Source organism: Salmo salar, chromosome ssa13 (genome assembly GCF_905237065.1).
Source record: "Salmo salar chromosome ssa13, Ssal_v3.1, whole genome shotgun sequence".
In the NCBI taxonomy this organism is placed as follows: domain Eukaryota; kingdom Metazoa; phylum Chordata; class Actinopteri; order Salmoniformes; family Salmonidae; genus Salmo; species Salmo salar.
Genome location: NC_059454.1, coordinates 33,177,744 through 33,197,593, shown reverse-complemented (window position 1 = coordinate 33,197,593; position 19,850 = coordinate 33,177,744). Strand labels below are relative to the sequence as shown.

The window sequence follows — 19,850 nt, the reverse complement described above, 5'->3', positions numbered from 1 at the left end:
TAATCCCATAGAAAATCTGTGGAGGGAGCTGAAGGTTCGAGTTGCCAAACGTCAGCCTCGAAACCTTAATGACTTGGAGAAGATCTGCAAAGAGGAGTGGGACAAAATCCCTCCTGAGATGTGTGCAAACCTGGTGGCCAACTACAAGAAACGTCTGACCTCTGTGATTGCCAACAAGGGTTTTGGCACCAAGTACTAAGTCATGTTTTGCAGAGGGGTCAAATACTTATTTCCCTCATTAAAATGCAAATCATTTGATAACATTTTTGACATGCATTTTTCTGGATTTTTGTTGTTGTTATTCTGTCTCTCACTGTTCAAATAAACCTACCATTAAAATTATAGATTGATAATTTCTTTGTCAGTGGGCAAACGTACAAAATCAGCAGGGGATCAAATACTTTTTTCCCTCACTGTACATAAAAACATACTTGGATGCAATGTTACCTCAATTGTTTTGGGGCACAGCGATTTCAGGTCTGCTGAGTGTAAACTTGAACATTGTAAAAATTCTGTGATAACTTCCAACGAGTTTACCTTGAACACTGAGGCTGTACTTACTTTAAGTTAGAGTTTTAAAAGTGGTCTAGTAGGCTACTCTGGCTATTTGATCATAATGTAGGCCTACAAGAGTGGCCTACTATCAAAAACAATGGAGCAAATGCATCCCATAACATTTTAACATGGAAATACAGTGACAAGAAAAAGTATGAACCCTTTGGAATTACCTGGATTTCTGCATAAATTGGTCATACAATTTGACCTGATCTTCATCTAAGTCACAACAATTGACAAACACAGTCTGCTTAAACTAATAACACACACAATTATACGTTTTCATGTCTTTATTGAACACACCGTGTTAACATTCACAGTGTATGGTGGAAAAAGTATGTGATTCCTTGGATTTAATAACTGGTTGACCCTCCTTTGGCAGCAATAAACTCAACCAAATGTTTTTGGCAGTCAGATAGCCTTACATTCTCCTGCAAAATGTCTTGATAAACTTGAATTCATTTTTCCGTTGATGATAGCAAGCTGTCCAGTTCCTGAGGCTGCAAAGTGGCCCCAAACCATGACGCTCCCTCCACCATACTTTACAGTTGGAATGAGGTTTTGATGTTGGTGTGCTGTGCCTTTTTTCCTCCACACAGTGTTGTGTGTTTCTTCCAAACAACTCAACTGTAGTTTAATATTTTGCCAGAAGCGCTGTGGAACATTCAGGTGCTCTTTTGCAAACTTCAGACGTGCAGCAATGGTTTTTTTGGACAGCAGTGGCTTCTTCCGTTGTGTCCTCCCATGAACACCATTCTTGTTTAGTGTTTTACGTACCGTAGACTCGTCAACAGAGATGTTAGCATGTTCCAGAGATGTCTGTAAGTCTTTAGCTGACACTCTAAGATACTTCTTAACCTCATTGAGCAATCTGCACTGTGCTCTTGTAGTTATCTTTGCTGGACGGCTAGGAGAGTAGCAACCGTGCTGAACTTTCTCCATTTTTAAAGGCAATTTGTCTTACCGTGGATTGATGAACATCAAGGCTTTTAGAGATACTTTTGTTTAACCCTTTCCAGCTCTATGCAAGTCAACAATTCTTAATCTTAGGTCTTCTGAGATCTCTTTTTTTCGAGGCATGGTTCACAACAGGCAATGCTTCATGTGAATAGCGAGCTCAAATTTTGTGCGTGTTTTTTATAGGGCAAGGCAGCTCTAACCAACATCTCCAATCTCGTCTCATTGATTGGATTCCAGGTTAGCTGACTCCTGACTCATTAGCTTTTGGAGAAGTCATTAGCCCAGGGGTTCACATACCTTTTCCAACCTACACTGTGAATGTTTATATGATGTGTCCAATATAGACAACAAAAATACAATAATTTGTGTTATTAGTTTAAGCACACTATGTTTGTCTATTGTTGTGACTAAGATGAAGATCAGATCACATTTTGACCAATTTATGCAGAAATCCAGGTAATTCCAAAGGGTTCACATACTTTTTCTTGCCAGTGTAGCTGTTCTATCATTCAGCCTACAGTAGCAGCCAATTTGTGGTTTTCAATGTAGGCCTACATTCCATGAGTCTTTTGAAAAAAAAAACATGCAGGGCTTGACATTAACCTGTTTATCCACTTGTCCTTTAGAGAAGGACTCCCTAGTGGTGCAGTGGTCTAAAGCACTGCATCTCAGTGAAAGAGGCGTCACTACAGTACCTGGTTTGAATCCAGGCTGTATCACATCCGGACTTGATTGGGAGTCCCATAGGGCAGAGCACAATTGGCCCAGCGTCGTTTGGGTTTGGCTGGGGTAGGCCGTCATTGTAAATCAGTTTTGGGTGATTTCTGCGGCCAAAAATGCCTGATTTTTGCGGCAGCTTTTCTGAAATTCTGCGATTTTGTTTTTTTTCCTTCACTTTAATTTCATATAAAGCAATAAAAAGTCGTATGTGCTCAGTTTTAGGACGATTTTAAGCAGAATACATAATACAAAAACAATTAAACATCTAAACATTCACTCACTCATACACACCTCACCTCTCCATCAGGCTTGTGGCTTTCTATCAATACGAGATGTACCTCCCCTATGCATCTCCCATTCCTACTCTCTCTCCCTCTCTCTCGCAACAAAAAAACTCTAATAGATTCAAAGCTGATCAATCGCTTTCAATTTGAGGGTTGATATTTCTTTCGCATAAATTGTGTTCAAAATACATGATTGTGATTTTCTTTTCTGAAAGGGTCGTAAGGAAGATAAAGAACAGAAAACGTAAAAATAGAGTATTCTGGTTGATATGTACTTTTAAAACCGTATTACCATTTCAAAAAAATCCAGAAAGATTGTGCTTTCGTGATCCGTATTAGGTTTTAGAGTTTAAAACGGCAAATCTGACAGACTGGGGAGAGCAGAGTGCCGACCACCCTACTAAAGCCAAGTTTAGCGGAGTAAAAGTTTGAGTAAAACGCCACTCACCTTGATTCTTTCAGCGCTTGCCACAGTCTTCCCTGCTCCCACTTCAGTCATGGTGATCTGCCGCTGCTGTGGGAACTGTTCTGACATTCTCATGTGCTTTGATGATTCTAAGTGACTGTTGAATGTCGACTTTCTTATGTTTCCAAAATCATTTGGAAATTGTTTAGCTGTTATTTTTGTTGGCAAATGAGTTCGATTTCTGTTCATTGTACTGCCTCTCGGCCATCAACAATCACACATCATCTTAGCACGTGAATACGTTGACAGGCCAGGGGGGAAAAACTTTTTTGACGTGTGGTTGGATTGGGCCATTTTGCACAGTAACAGTGCAGTAATTGGTCAAAATTACGAACCCGCTTTTGATTGAACCCTTTTATGCGCTAAAAGTGCAGGATTGGTCAAAATTGCTAGCTCTCGCATAATATGCGCTGATTGGTTGATTCTGCATTGAATTATGCTATCGCAGAATTGTGTAATCCTGGAGGGACTGTTAAATAAGAATTTGTTCTTAACTAACTTGCCTAGTTTAAAAAAAGGTTAAATAAAATAAAAAAAGGTGACTGAAAAGGTTGTTGTGGTGTTTGATGCAAGAAACTACTTCACAAAATAAAATGCATCATTATTCCCATACCATTATTGCAGAGAATTAGACAAGTCAAGCTACCCTCTGCCTATTGGCTACTTAGATTATTCAAGTCTGTCTCAAAATACAGCACCCTTTAAGACAAGAAAAGCTATTTACCTGATGCACTTTTTAAGGATGGCTAGAAATGCACATGTTATCTATACCTGTGCTAATAACTTACTAACTAACTAGCAAAGGATTTGAATAAATGTGCACAGGTCGGTACATGTAGCTCTCGCTTTGATCTGAAAACAAGCACATCTACTCATGACCACTCATGCTGTATACACAGTCCAGTTCAAAGGGAATGGCACAGATCAATATATGGCAATGGTATATTTGCATATAGGCCTACTGCAGCTCTGATTGGTTATGGCGAATTGGTCTGTGTAGAGTATGGGCCTGAGTCCTGCCTGTCAATGCAATAGAATCCTATTCCAATGCGTTTTGCCTAGAAAAAAACATCTTGCATAGTTAGTTTTGCATGGTTTGTTTTGTTTCGGTATGTTGCATTGATTCGATCACAATACCAACAGTAAAGGGAAATGTTGATAGTGTTAATGGGGAAATCTCTAGAAAGTTGAGTGAAGCTCAAACTCTTGCTTCTCTGCTCGGGTTGATATTTCTTCTTCGTGGCAGTCCCGGGGCAGATGCGTACTTGCCCAGCTTAGAGACAACGTTGCTTACATGCCTTCTGTAAGTTTAAGAAACATTGCCTTGTGCCTAACAATTCCGTTACTAAAAACAAACACACTACATGACCAAAAGTATGTGGACACCTGCTCGTCAAACATCTCATTCCAAAATCATGGGCATTAATATGGAGTTGGTCCCTCATTTGCTGCTATAACAGCCTCCACTCTTCTAGGTAGGCTTTCTACTAGATGTCGGAACATTGCTGCGGGGACTTGCTTCCATTCAGCTACGAGCATTAGTGAGGGTGGGTACTGATGTTGGGCGATTAGGCCTGGCTCACAATCGGCGTTCCAATTCATCCCAAAGGTGTTTGATGGGGTTGCGGTCAGGGCTCTGTGCAGGCAGTCAAGTTCTTCCACACTGATCTCAACAAACCATTTCTGTATGGACCTCGCTTTGTGCATGTGGGCATTGTCATGCTGAAACAGGAAAGGGCCTTCCCCAAACTGTTGCCATGATGTTGTAAGCACAGAATTATCTAGAATGTCATTGTATGCTGTAGTGTTAAGCTTTCCCTTCCCTGGATCTAAGTAGCACTGGTGCTCCCAACTTTTTAATAAGTTAGGAGCACAACAACATTTAGGAGCACCAGGAAAGATTAATCTTTTTAAATGAATTTGTATATAGCCTATATGAGTTCTAGGTACTTCTGAAGTATGTTGTACCCTAAAAACACATGTCCCTGTATAGGCGCTAAATGTTGATACAAAAACCTGTCATTGAAATTGCAAAGTCATCGATGGAACATAAGGTTTCTATATTCTGTAAAAGAACTATTACATTACATTTGATCCCTAAAAAAATAAACAATATGAATTTCAAACCTAAGATATGTAAAGTACTTTTGAGCGTTCAGGACGTTTGGCGTTCTGAAACAAGGGACTTTGACGTCAGTAGGGGTAACCAGTCAAGCAACTGCAACATACACTGAGTGTACAAACTATTAGAAACACCTCCTCTTTCCATGACATAAACTGACCAGGGGAACGCTATGATCCCTTATTGATGTCACCTGTTAAATCCACTTCAATCAGTGTAGATGAAAGGGAGGAGGCAGGTCAAAGAAGAGTTTTTAAGCCTTGAGACAATTGACACATGGATTGTGTATGTGTGCCACTCAGAGCATGAATGGGCAACACAAAAGATTTGTGCCTTTGAATGAGGTATGATAGTAGGCCAGGCGCACCAGTTTGAGTGTGTCAAGAACTGCAACGCTGCTGGGTTTTTCACGTTCAATAGTTTCCTGTGTGTATCAAGAATGGTCCACCACCCAAAGGACATTCAGCCAACTTGACACAACTGTGGGAAGCATTGGAGTCAACATGGGCCAGCATCCCTGTGGAACACTTTTGACACCTTGTAGTCCAAGCCGTGACGAATTGAGGCTGTTCTGAGGGCAAAAGGGGGTTCAACTCAATATTAGGATGGTTAATGTTTTGTACACTAAGTGAATAGGTAGGTCATAGAAATAACCAGGAAAAGGGTGAATATTAATATTGAATCGACAGTCCATTGCCTAATACCAGAATTTAAGATGGCCCTGCCTATTCATTAATATACAGTGCATTCAGAAAGTAGTCAGACCCCTTGACTTTTTCCACATTTTGTTACATTACAGCCTTATTCTAAAATGGATTAAATCGTTTTTTCACCTCATCAATCTACACACAATACCCCATAATGACAAAGCAATAATAGTATATATACATTTTTTGCTAATTTATAAAATAAGTATTCAGACCCTTTACTCAGTACTTTGTTGAAGCACCTTTGGCAGCGATTACAGCCTTACAAATCTTCTTAGGTATGACACTACAAGCTTGGCACACCTGTATTTGGTGAGTTTCTCCCATTCTTCTCTGCAGATCCTCTCAAGCTCTGTCAGGTTGGATGGGGAGCGTCTCTGATAGTGATGGGGGGAAAGTAGATAGTGTTACATATCAGAATCAGCGGTGCCCTGCTATCTTTTACTATATATCGTATCATTTTGACAATATTTGCAATATTATTTTTATGCTAGTTGGCTGTACCTGCACCAAAACACCAGTATTTTTCCTTAATAGCTTGTTCTCCGTCTATTTAAATAGGGAGCCAATTTGTTTAGTGTACTTTTATTTCCATGACTGATCAAAACTTTTTTTTCTTAAACTCTCATTTGTCTTTTTGTTATGGGAAATATATTTCACAGCGCGGTTTAGATGGTACAATGATTCTGTACACTACATTTGCTTGTTTTCTCTCAAACTGAAATTAGGCGAACTATTTAAATTTTGTAATCAGGAATAGCGATGGGTATCATTAAGACTTTTTAACGGTATTACTACTCTTACCGATACTGCTTATCCATCCTGTACTTTAACGGTATTACTACTCTTACCGATACTGCTTATCCATCCGGTACTTTAACGGTATTGCTACTCTTACCGATACTGCTTATCCATCCGGTACTTTAACGGTATTGCTACTCTTACCGATACTGCTTATCCATCCTGTACTTTAACGGTATTCTTATCGGTTCTTTTATTTTTTACGAAACAAATTAAGAACAGAATTAACATTGCTTTATTTTCTGAAATGTAAAGTAAATAAACAATTATTTACAGCAAAAGAAACAGCAATGTTTTGAACAAATCGCTTTTATAGACTCAAATGTTGTGGTGATGGAAATGTAAAACAAATGAAATAAACAATATTTTCCTGCAAAAGAAAAGACAGTGGTATAGAGCAACACGGGTGGGGCATGCAGGTAGGCTGCAAAAGGACTAACAGTTCTTAACTGTTCTTCTGGAGAAAGAGCAACATATTTGCCTTCTCTGGCAGAAGTCGGGACCTCTCCTGGCTTATTGTGCTCCCTGCAGTCGAAAATACCATCTCGCTAGGGGTGGAGGAGGCTTGAGCACAGGGGTAGCTTGTTGCAATGTTTGTAAGGGGCAGAGTAGTTTTCTTCTCCCGCCACCACATCACAGGATCTTCAGCCATGGGGATGGGAGGCAGGCCTTTGTAGAGCTAGACCTCTAGGTCAACACGCTCGCTGAGGGTGAGGGACGAGGTGTCCTGTTGGATTGTCAACCTCAACTCCCTGTTCTCCTCTGAGAACAGCTCCTCCAAGGCACTCCTTGTTTTGTACAATGGAGGGACTGTCTCCTCCATTTCCTCTCCTTCTCCTTCAGACTCCTCCTGTTGCTGGTGCTCTGTGTCTGTCTGCTCCGGCTCCTCTGACAGCCCTGGTGTTGCTCCTGTCACAGTGGCCTCAACAGTTGCCACCTGGGACAGGCTGAGAAAGGTGTCACTCACCAGCCTCCTTTTAAATCTGGGGTCCATTGCTGTGGCCTCATGCAGGAAGGCTTGAAAGTCCTCATCCTGATAGCGCTCGGAGAGGTTCTCCCACACCTTCGATGGTTGCCACAGATTTTGTATCTTCATGCTTCACAGTGAAGCAAGTGCTCTTCCAGTTTTTGGAGGATGGGTATGATCTGTCCACAGGTGGCATTATTTCCACATGACACACACACAGTGTGGCTGTATAGAGGATTCTCATGATCTGGACAAACTCCTCAGCCTTATGGAAGTCCTCGTCCTTCAGACAGCCGTCGTGGGTCCAAGGCTGCTGCTTGGATCGCTAGATACTGCTCCATGAATCTCTCATTAGATAGAGCGAGTTCCATCTGGTCTTGACATCAGGGATGAGTGAGTGTTGCAGAAGGCCTGAAACAACAACAAAAAACACCATGCATTTAATTACCACACACTTGAATATTGAATTAAATAGTTAAATGTGGGAATTTCAAAATGATACTTTAATAGATTGAACTGGCTTCTTACCAAGGAGCTGCTGCTTTTCCTTCAATACTGTTTTGGACATCGAGGATCTCTTGAACCACACTACCACTGCTCTGATTCAGGCTGCCCATTTATCAATGGAAGTAATTTTGTAGATTTTCTGCACTGCCAGATTCAATGTGTGCGCAAAGCATCCTATTCTTAGGATGTGTTGCCTCTTGATGGCAACATCCATGTTGCCAGCATTATCAACAGTCACAGCTACAATCTTGCTTGGCTCTATCTCAAACTCTTCCAGAATGTCTGAGATCTCCTCTGCCACTACTTCGCCAGTTGTGATTTGTACACTGCCCTGATGTGGAGGACCTTCTGTTTTACACTGCCCTGGTGTGGAGGACCTTCTGTTTTACACTGCCCTGGTGTGGAGGACCTTCTGTTTTACACTGCCCTGGTGTGAAGGACCTTCTGTTTTACACTGCCCTGGTGTGGAGGACCTTCTGTTTTACACTGCCCTGGTGTGGAGGACCTTCTGTTTTACACTGCCCTGGTGTGAACGACCTTCTGTTTTACACTGCCCTGGTGTGAAGGACCTTCTGTTTTACACTGCCCTGGTGTGAAGGACCTTCTGTTTTACACTGCCCTGGTGTGAAGGACCTTCTGTTTTACACTGCCCTGGTGTGAACGACCTTCTGTTTTACACTGCCCTGGTGTGAACGACCTTCTGTTTTACACTGCCCTGGTGTGAAGAACCTTCTGTTTTACTCTGCCCTGGTGTGAAGGACCTTCTGTTTTACACTGCCCTGGTGTGGAGGACCTTCTGTGTTACACTGCCCTGGTGTGAACGACCTTCTGTTTTACACTGCCCTGGTGTGGAGGACCTTCTGTTTTACACTGTCCTGGTGTGGAGGACCTTCTGTTTTACACTGCCCTGGTGTGGAGGACCTTCTGTTTTATACTGCCCTGGTGTGAACGACTTTCTGTTTTACACTGCCCTGGTGTGGAGGACCTTCTGTTTTACACTGTCCTGGTGTGGAGGACCTTCTGTTTTACACTGCCCTGGTGTGGAGGACCTTCTGTTTTACACTGCCCTGGTGTGGAGGACCTTCTGTTTTACACTGCTCTGGTGTGGAGGACCTTCTGGTTTACACTGCCCTGGTGTGGAGGATCTTCTGTTTTACACTGCCCTGGTGTGGAGGACCTTCTGTTTTACACTGCCCTGGTGTGGAGGACCTTCTGTTTTACACTGCCCTGGTGTGGAGGACCTTCTGTTTTACACTGCCCTGGTGTGGAGGACCTTCTGTTTTACACTGCCCTGGTGTGGAGGACCTTCTGTTTTACACTGCCCTGGTGTGGAGGACCTTCTGTTTTACACTGTCCTGGTGTGGAGGACCTTCTGTTTTACACTGCCCTGGTGTGGAGGACCTTCTGTTTTACACTGCCCTGGTGTGGAGGACCTTCTGTTGTACACTGCCCTGGTGTGGAGGACCTTCTGTTGTACACTGCCCTGGTGTGGAGGACCTTCTGTTTTACACTGCCCTGGTGTGGAGGACCTTCTGTTGTACACTGCCCTGGTGTGGAGGACCTTCTGTTTTATACTGCCCTAAGGACCTTCTGTTTTACACTGCCCTGGTGTGGAGGACCTTCTGTTTTACACTGCCCTGGTGTGGAGGACCTTCTGTTTTACACTGTCCTGGTGTGGAGGACCTTCTGTTGTACACTGCCCTGGTGTGGAGGACCTTCTGTTTTACACTGCCCTGGCTTGTGTAGTGCGCTGTAACAGTGAGATAGTGGTCCTGACAGAGGCTGGTCCACCCGTCTGATGTGATGGCCAGCTTTGGCACGTTCTTCAGCTCAGTGATCACATTGGCCTTTTCTTCACCATACCAGGAAGGAATGAATGTGTCACTGAGGTAACTCCTGGAGGGAGGGTATATTTGGGGTTGAGTGCCTTGCTCATCTCCCTACAGTAAAAAAAAACTTTTCATGTGTTGAATTATCATTATTGTGTTGTTGTGTATTGTATTGTGGAGTGATGGGACTAACATACAACCCTTTTATACTACTATATCCCAAAAATGTATACAACTTAATATATACTGACAGACTGTTACCTAAAGCTTGGACTCCACTGTTGTACAGGAGTGTAGGCCTTTCAGTATGAACTTGGTCACGACTAGGTGGCACTCATTCACCCTCTCCTCAGTCATCCTCTCACTAGCAGCCAGCGTGAAGGGGCTTTGGGCTTGTCTTTGGCTTGGACCAGTGGTATTATAGGGAGGAATGGGTTGGTTCATTGTGGTTGCAACTTTAACAGAAAAGTAGCAAAATATTTCAATGGGTGATTGTTTAGCTATGTGTTCATAAACTCAATCAGCTGGCTTATGGTTCCTTTTGATCAGGAACCCATGTTCTCATAATAGATTATTTTTTTTTTTACCTTTATTAAACAAGGCAAGTCAGTTAACAAATTCTTATTCTCAATGACAGCCTAGGAACAGTGGGCCTTGTTCAGGGGCAGAACGACAGATTTGTACCTTGTCAGCTCGGGGATTCGAACTTGCAACCTTTCGGTTACTAGCCCAACGCTCTAACCACTAGGCTACCCTGCCGCCCCACACAGAGTTAACTCCGTGTGTGGGATCTAGGCTGCTAGCATACATACCTAACGTAGATCGGGCAATGAGAGATGAGCTACGAGCTAGGCAGTCGAAATCTGTGCACTTTCGATAGATGTTTGGACAGATTGCTTGTGTTTCCGCCATTACAAGCAAAAGTCTTGTTGCACTTGTGGCAACGAGCATTGTCAGCATCGACTCTGGTGACTCTTTTGAACGTTTAGTTCTCTCCGCCATCGTCACTAATTAATAGCAGGATCTTTTGTGTGTGTGACACAGGCTGCGCGCCAGAGAGATCTCTCTTCTGGATTGGGAATAGCGAAAATGCATCATAGACGAATGTCTTCATCTTATTGCAAATTAGAATGGTTGGTGAGATCAAATGTGCAAGATAACGTTTATGTAGAAATAATAGGACATTTATTTTCTTAATTTCTCCAGTACCGAAAGCAGAACCGATAACGTTGGAGCTTATTGATACTACGGTCTTATATTATTTAGCCCCGGGGCCCGGTTTCAGTACCCATCTGTCACCCCCTGACCTTAGAGATCACTTTTATTCTCTATTTGGTTAGGTCAGGGTGTGACTAGGGTGGGCAATCTATGTTTTCTATTTCTTTGTTGGCTGGGTAGGGTTCCCAATCAGAGGCAGCTGTCTATCGTTGTCTCTGATTGGGGATCATACTTAGGCAGCCTTTTTTCCACCTTTAGTTTGTGGGATCTTGATTTTGTATAGTTGCTGTGTAGCCTGCGGAACTTTACGTTCTTTTTGTATTTTGTTGTTTTGTCTGTGTTCATTTTAAATAAAAGTAAAATGTTCGCCTACCACGCTGCACCTTGGTCCAATCTTCACGACGAGTGTAACACCATCCCTAATCAGGAAATGGCAGAGCCATTTCTGCATAGTGCATCTTTAACTTTATTAGCAGTAGGCCTATGTTTTGAGAAGTGGAAAATGTGTGCACCATAGCCATGGTGCTCAGTGGTCCCATCGTCTCTCGTCGCTCTATCGCTCTCTCTCGTGCTGTGCTGGGCTGACCCTTCAATAATGGCTTGAATATTAATAGGTTAGTCTGAGGAGTTTTTTTTAGGCAGAGACCATTTTCTCTAGTGCACTCGAGAACAACAGTACAGCGAAGCCTAATCATTACAACAATTATTATAGGTGATGTTTTTATATATAGTTGCACTGGTGCTCCTAAAATAAAATGGCAAGTTGCACAGCAAAATATTTAGTAACATATGCGACTAAAATGGTCAGACTTTAGAGCCCTGTGTGAGGGGGGTCCGTGTGTGGCTTTTCACAGTTTATTGGGGGATTCCTCATGTTTTACTAACTGGTAGGAAGAAGTTTGCTCCAAATCGGATGTTACATACTATTATTATCTGAATCCGATCAATTAAAATGGCTAATTTTGGTTGCAATCAATTAGCTTAATTTCTCCAAGATAACATTTTATTTCAACAAAATAATGTTGGAGTAATGCCGATCTCGCCTGTTTCTAACTACAGAGACAGTTTCAGAGCAATCTGAGATAGTGGGTGTCATGGCTTGTTGAAATGACATGGAGTGACTCAGCACTGACATGCGCAGTTGTCAGTCTTACCTCAAGCTGCTGTACGCTACAGCCCTGACATCATTAAGTCAATGTGATTCAGTATAATCCACTGTGGGAGTTAGGACATTGGCAGGTAGAGAAGTGCCAGTCTCTCTAATGGGGACTGGAGACTGTACAGTACAGGTAGTGGACACTGTCTCTGAGAGGCTTGCTGAGCTACTGTTTGGCAAATGGCGCATCTGGTCTCAATGCCCGACCTGCAGCCGTCCCTCCGCTTAATTAAGTCCAGTTGCCCTGGCAGTGCCCCCGCTATGCGCCAGGCACCACTGGACAGCCTGCCCTAGGGTACTGCTGCACCGCTAATCCCTAGCTGTGTGGTCGCACTGCTTAATTGGCCTGAGGACAAATCTGTTTATTTGACACTGGTGCTCAGCCTCACCTGGTCTTTCCACCCAGCAGCACAGCAATCAGGTCCCTAAAGTCCCAGGACTGCTGCTTTCCCCTTCCACTGCTCCACTTCACCTTGTCATGTTGTAATACTGTTGAAATTGAGTTGTTTTGACATAGCTACTAACTTGAAAACCACAGGGTTGTTTGGCTCATAGTACTGTAGATGCTGCCGTAGTGGATCCAAAAGAGACAAAGACAAATGGCAAGAAGAGGGCAGCAACAGAGGCTAAAAAGGGATTTCCGTTAGAGCTTTCGGGAGAGTGACACAGAGGATAAAGGCAGAGAATGGGGTCCGTGAAGACGTCTTGGGCATCCGTGAGTAGCTTCAGCAGTCCTCTCCTTAAACACAAAGAATGCAAGAGAGAGTGAGAGGAATGGTAGTATTATCATTCGTCCTTTTACTGGCCAAGCTTTGTGCAACGTGGCATTAAAGCCCCCAGAATCTCTTTCAGACTTCATCCTCATCAAGCTGATATTCCCTCAGGGAAATTAGGGATTAGCTCTTTCTTTTCTTAAGTCAGTTTCCATGCATCATACCCCTCCCCACTCCAACCAAATCAACTCCATTTTGTCCTCCCCACCCTGCTTCTTTAAGCTCTGACTGTCCCTCAGTCCAGTTAGTTCTGAATCGCTCTAGCTATAAGGGGATGAAGTGTATTGTCAAGTGCCACTAGCACTGACTCATGCCCCTGTTAAGATGCTCAGGGGAGGTGGTGAGCCTTACATTTAGAGGTTGCGCTAGAAGGGCCTCTTTCCGCCACATTTTAGGCTATATTTCAAACTGCTTCCAGTCAGTGTCTGTCCTGCATTCTATAACAGCCTTTCATGCTTGCAGTCAGACCTTGCCTATACTGTATGTAATCATGCAGGCAGCACAACAAGACAAGAGCATTTTTCTAATTTGGTTATGCATTTTTTGCAGTAATCTGTTATATTTTATTATCTGGGACAGCAACTAGCGAGCTGACATTTTAGTTTTTTCTTCTGCTAGGTTTTTGTGCGTGGTATGTTCAGTGGGCATGAAACTGGAAATGTGCAGGTCCAGTGTCCTGTGCAGTACTCCTCACTACTTAGCTGAGGTGCTTGGGGGTGCTGGTGTGGAGGGATTTGCGTTGGACCTCTAGGGGATTTCCTTCCCCTTGCAGAAGAATATACTTCCCCACTATAAGTGCCTTCAGAAAGTATTCACACCCCTTGACTTTTTACACATTTTTGTGTTACAGCCTTAAATTTAAAATTGGATAAATTGAGATTTTTTTGTCACTGGCCTACACACAATACCCTGTAATGTCAAAGTGAAATTATGTTTTTCGAAATTATGGCTGACCCCATTTAGTCGACTGGTCAATTGTTTGGTCGATAGGCTGTTGGTTGACCGAGATTTGATTATTCCAGCAGTCGCAAATATATTTCTTTTTTATGGCACGCGAGACACCTGTCTGATTCACGCCTGTCTCAGTGGACTAATCCATTGCGGAGGCACACTAGTATTACCAATAGTACATTTACTGTTCTAATCTACAATGTTTGTTTGGTTAAGGTAATTTCTCTTAATGCATTCGATATATTATTATTCCAGTCTTTTAGTGTTCTCATTGTCAGAATGGACACGTTGTTTGCGGACCGCACAACCTAGGCTACACTTGTGTGGAAACTTTGTAAAATAGGCCTACCTGATTACTTCTTATCCCTTGCACAAATAGTCTGCAGCTGTTTCTGTCTGGAGCTTGGGGAAACTCTTGAGTGCCCAGAATATTTTGTACAATGTTGCAAGTTTGCTAGCAAGAGCTTCATGCCGACCAAGTTGATAGTTGATACAATATTTCACGTTCCTTGCAGAGAGGCCATGCATAGCCAATGTGATTTATGGGATATTTATTTTTATCAAGATATTTTCTACCTGCAGGCTGCAACGTTTTTATTTGTTGGATTTATGTAGGCTATTTTAGCCTAAATAGTTGGTAATGGCAATAGAAGTTACTTTTAGAATTTTTATAAACCACATGATGATGATTTTGAGATACGAATACTTTATTATAAATTAAATGAAACTTCCACGAAAATGTGCACATGAAAAACATAGCGGGCATGCAGATCGGTAGAAATGGTAAGATAATTTGGCACTCCAAATGGAAAAGGTTGCCGACCCGTAGTGTAGCCCATTACTGGCAGCTTCAGGAGCATAATGGCAGAATCCGCAAAGGCCAGCAGCAAGGGGGAGGAGGAGGGTCGGGAACAGGTTTTTTCTTCTGGTTATCTTGATTTCTTTCTCCCTCTTGAGTCATTTGAGTGTCTTAATCTCAGTGTGCTTAAAGCATAAAACAACTCATTAGCCTACATATAGGCTAGTTGATATTTTAAAAACACAGGGTGTGTAAATATATGGAAAAATACACATTTTAAAATGTCTACCAATCGATTGTTTGAAAGAACAGCCGATTCTTGGTCGACCAACATTTTCTTTAGTCGGGGACAGCCCTATTAGAAATTTTGATAAATTACATTTTTTAGCTGAAATGTCTCGAGTCAATAAGTATTCAACCCCTTTGTTATAGTAAGCCTAAATAAGTTTGAGTAAAAATGTGCTTAACAAGTCACATAATAAGTTGCATGGACTCCCTCTTTGTGAAATAAGTGTTGAACAGGATTTTTGAATGACTACATCTCTGTACTCCACACATATGTAAGGTCCCTCCAGTATAGCAATGCATTTCAAAAACAGTTTAAACCACAAAGACCAGTAAGGTTTTCTAATGCCTAGCAAATAAGGGCACCTAATTGGTAGATAAAATAAAAATACATTGAGTACCACGCCATATTTTCAAGCATAATGGTGGCTGCATCATGTTATGGGTGTGCTTGTAATCATTAAGGATTGGGGAGTTTTTCAGGATAAAAAAGAAACGGAATGGAGCTAAGCACAGGCAAAATCCTAAAGGAAAACCAGACACTGGGAGATGAATTCACCTTTCAGCAGGACAATAACACAATCTCCATTGGAGTTGCATACCAAGAAGACTGAATGTTCCTGTGTGGCCGAGTTAGTTTTGACTTAAATCTACTTGATAATCTATGGCAAGGCCTGAAAATGGTTGTTTAGTAATGATCAACAAAACATTTGACAGAGCTTGAATCATTTTTAAAAGAATAGTGGGCAAATGTTGCACAGTCCAGGTGTGGAAAGCTCTTAGAGACTTACCCCGAAAGACTCACAGCTGTAATTGCTGCAAAAGATGCTTATACAATGTATTGACTCAGGGGTGTGAATACTTATGTAAATGAGTTTTCTGTATTTCATTAAAAAAAATATACAACTTTCTCTCAACATGTTTTCACTTTGTTATTATGGGATATTGCGTGTAGATGGTTGAAAAATGCATGTAATACTTTTTGAATTCATGCTGTAACACAACACAATGTGGAATAAGTCAACGGGTATGAATACTTTCTGAAATCCCTCTATATCCTCCTTGCTCCCTCTGTTAGTATAGCACTAGCCTCTGTTAGTATAGCACTAGCCTCTGCTAGTATAGCACTAGCCTGTGTTAGTATAGCACTAGCCTGTGTTAGTATAGCACTAGCCTGTGTAAGTATCGCACTAGCCTGTGTTAGTATAGCACTAGCCTGTGTTAGTATAGCACTAGCCTGTGTTAGTATAGCACTAGCCTGTGTTAGTATAGCACTAGCCTGTGCTAGTATAGCACTAGCCTGTGCTAGTATAGCACTAGCCTGTGTTAGTATAGCACCAGCCTGTGCCGCAGACTGTGCCACTGGTATCTTCCTCTCCTGCTGACTGTGAGATGCTTGTAGCAGGCCTATAGGTCCATACATGCCTGCAACTGGGATTGATTAGGCGATGGTAAGGAATGCTGATATAACACTATATAGGGAAGGGCTCATCTTAAAGATTCTCTACTTCCTGGTGCAGAGCTTCGGCCTGTATTGTTCTGGAGGATAGAATGGAGAGACACTTATTTAATGAGACTTGTCCGACTGGGTTATTGCAGACTGCTCTCAGAGTTATTATGGGAGATTTATTTTAGGGGGCAAAAGCGACCGTTACAGCCAAGTGACAAAAACGAGAGGGGCTCATGCCAGTGTGGAGCTGTGAAGGGATGAAGGGGGGCTTCCTGTTGTCCGTGCCCTCCTACTGCCTTGTGCCCCCCCTCCTCTCCACAGGTAATGGTGACGTCATCATGTAGTCACCATCATCGCCCCATTCGTAAGCCCTTTCTGAGATGACGCAGCATGTCAGCGCTGTGAAGTGTGTGTTGCGTGCCCTCAGTTACTTTTTCAGGTTACGTTCGCATGCATGATATGGATTAATGCTGCGTGAACTCTGTTTCCCTTTTAATCTGGGTCAAATGTTAGATTAAATGTTAATATGGTGCTGCAGCAGCATCATCATCCCTACTCTTGCTACAATCCCTCTCTAGGTTCCACTTCAGTGGGCTTTCTTCTTGTGAGCCATTTCCTTCTCATTTCTCTTCATGATCTCTCCTCTCTCAGACCATTGTTTTTCCAGTGCTGTGCTGGAATTTTCTTTTCACATGGTTCACTTAGAATGTTATCACTGTGCAGTCACACCCCAGTGGTACTGTAGGCCTACTGCTGGCATGGCATTCTATCCTCCCAGGACCCATTTGCCTGTTTAATTACTCCCTCTCTCTGTCTCTCTATCTGCTGATTAAAAGAAACAAACCATCTCAGCTGACAGCTGAGTTCAGTTTTAAGTGGATGACAGATCTACAGCTATATACCATTTAAGCATGTATATCCCCCAGTCCAGAGCCTTCAATAAAAGCTCTCTAACCACATTTGATGCAGTGGGGGACGACGAAGTGATCAAAGGGTGGGTTGATAATGCCGTTAATGGACTAATTATGCACATACCGAAATGAGGTGGGGTTTTTTTTCAGATTGTGTTGCACAAATATTGGATAACTATGGCTATTCCACTGCACTGAGGCTGAACAGAGATGTTTTATTTTGATATAGTAGTGTTTTCCCGGGCTATGTAGGTAATGACTGAATTAAGATACTATGTTCCTTCCTGATAGGCCTATGTTTGCTCTAGGCAAACATGAGTAACTCGGTATGGTTTGCACTTGTATGTTTGTTGATGTAAAGGGGGCTTTGTGGTTGTGGTTGAGCTATGTGCTTGGTGGACACTGACCGGTGACACCAACCTTGCTGCCCTCCTGCTGTGTTAGTGTTTGTGTGTACATACTGTACCAACCCCCTCCCTCCTCCACTGCCTAGTGCTGTTGGCTTGGCCCTAGCTTCCTCATTCCTTTCCCTCTTCCTCAGTCCTGTAGTAGAATTCCTTAGGGAACACCTCCCACCTGGGTTTGAGCTGGACTGGGCTGAGCTAGGCTGTGAACCATGGTACACAACAATACAGCATGTGGCTGAGACGTTATCAGTTTTGTTCAGCCACACCCACCTATACCCTGTATAGGCCCTCCCTCTGGCTGTGTGGGGATACACTCAGATCTCATTCAGCAGGGAGATAACATTATGGATCATACAGGTAACTGGCGAAATAAAGGAAACACTAACATAGTGTCTTAATAGGGCATTGGGCCGCCAGAACAGCTTCAATGCACCTTGACATAACTTCTACAAGTGTCTGGAACTCTATTGGAGGAATGCCACACCATTCTTCCACGAGAAATTCCATCATTTGGTGTTTTGTTGGTGGTGGTGGAAAACGCTGTCTCAGGCGCCGCTCCAGAATCTCTCTTAAGTGTTTAATTGGGTTGATCTGGTGACACACACACACACACACACTTTATACCCCCTTTGCTCCTTTGAGACCCCTCTTTCAAAGTCACTGAGATCTCTTCTAGCAATGGTAGACAAAAATATCTAATTTACATAAGCATTCACACTCCTGAGTCAATGCATGTTAGAATCACCTTATGCAGTGATTACAGCTGTGAGTCTTTCTGGGTAAGTCTCTAAGAACTTTGCACAACTGGAATGTACAATATTTTCCCATTCTTTAAGTTATTAATTCTCTGTCAAATTGTTTGTCGATCATTGCAAGACAACCATTTTCAAGTCTTGCCATGAGTCAAAACTGTAACTCGGCCACTCAGGAACATTCACTGTCTTCCTGGTAAGCAACTCCAGTGTAGATTTGGCATTGTGTTTTAGGTTCTTGTCCTGCTGAAAGGTGAATTCATCTCCCAATGTCTGGTGGAAAGCAGACTGAACCAGGTTTTCCTCTAGGATTTTGCCTGTGCTTAGCTCCGTTTTGGGAAAAAATGTATCCTGAAAAACTCCCCAGTCCTGAAAGGAGTAATTAAGCTCTTCCCTCACCTGAATTATACAGTGTCAGTGTTACATGATCTAATGTTCCCTCTTTCTCTCCACAGTATCTGGAGGGGTCCTAATGTAAACTGTGTGGACAGCACTGGATACACTCCTCTACACCATGCTGCCCTAAATGGACACAGGTCGGTCTATAGCAAGTCCTGTTCTTTTGTCATGGGAGTTTAGATTGATTGCCATTGGTGTGAGTTGGGGCCACCCTGTGTGAAATGCGGGGCTTGACATTTTACTTTTTTTCCACTTGTCCATTGGGCAAGTAGGACAGATTTATTTATTTTTTTACTTGTCTGAAAGCTCACTTGTCCAACAATTTAAAACGAATCTGTAACACCATGGGCCAAAACGGTGACTGAAAAGTTTGTTTCAGCAAGGAACCACTTCCCAAATTACAATTAATTATTATCACTGGTATTAACAATGCAAGGCTGTTGGTTCTATGATCCCATGTATTATATCTCCTGCCGTTGTGGCCTTGAGCAAGTCACCCCACAAAGTAAAATACTGTGCTGATAGGCTACTGTATAAAATGTATGTTTTTAACCCTTCACCTGGAGAGCTACTGGGTCTGCAGGCTTTTGATCCAACCCTGCTTAAACATACCCGAGTCAGCATATCAAGGGACTCTTAAGCAGATTATTCATTACAATGTTAGTGCAGGGCTGGAGCCAAAGCCTGCACACCCAGTAGCTCTCCTGGACTCTCCTGGAGGATGGTTGGCCACTCTGCAACATTACAGTTACAACCACCCAATGCTTTTTTTGTCTTTATAAAAGAATTCCCTCATTTAAAGAACGAGGAATGAAATGGCTGAGGTGGGTG

At 42.6% G+C, this 19,850-nt stretch overlaps 1 protein-coding gene across 5 annotated transcripts in view; it reads left to right on the top strand.

Moving 5' to 3' along the window:
• Positions 1 to 19,850, top strand: part of LOC106566912 (ankyrin repeat and SAM domain-containing protein 1A) — a 113,421-nt gene that overhangs the window by 16,530 nt on the left and 77,041 nt on the right. For all 5 annotated transcript variants that reach the window (XM_045693153.1, XM_014135506.2, XM_045693154.1 and 2 more), the window contains exon 2: positions 19,076 to 19,156. In XM_045693153.1, the coding sequence (XP_045549109.1) occupies positions 19,076 to 19,156 (81 nt within the window). The remainder of the gene's footprint in view (positions 1 to 19,075; positions 19,157 to 19,850) is intronic.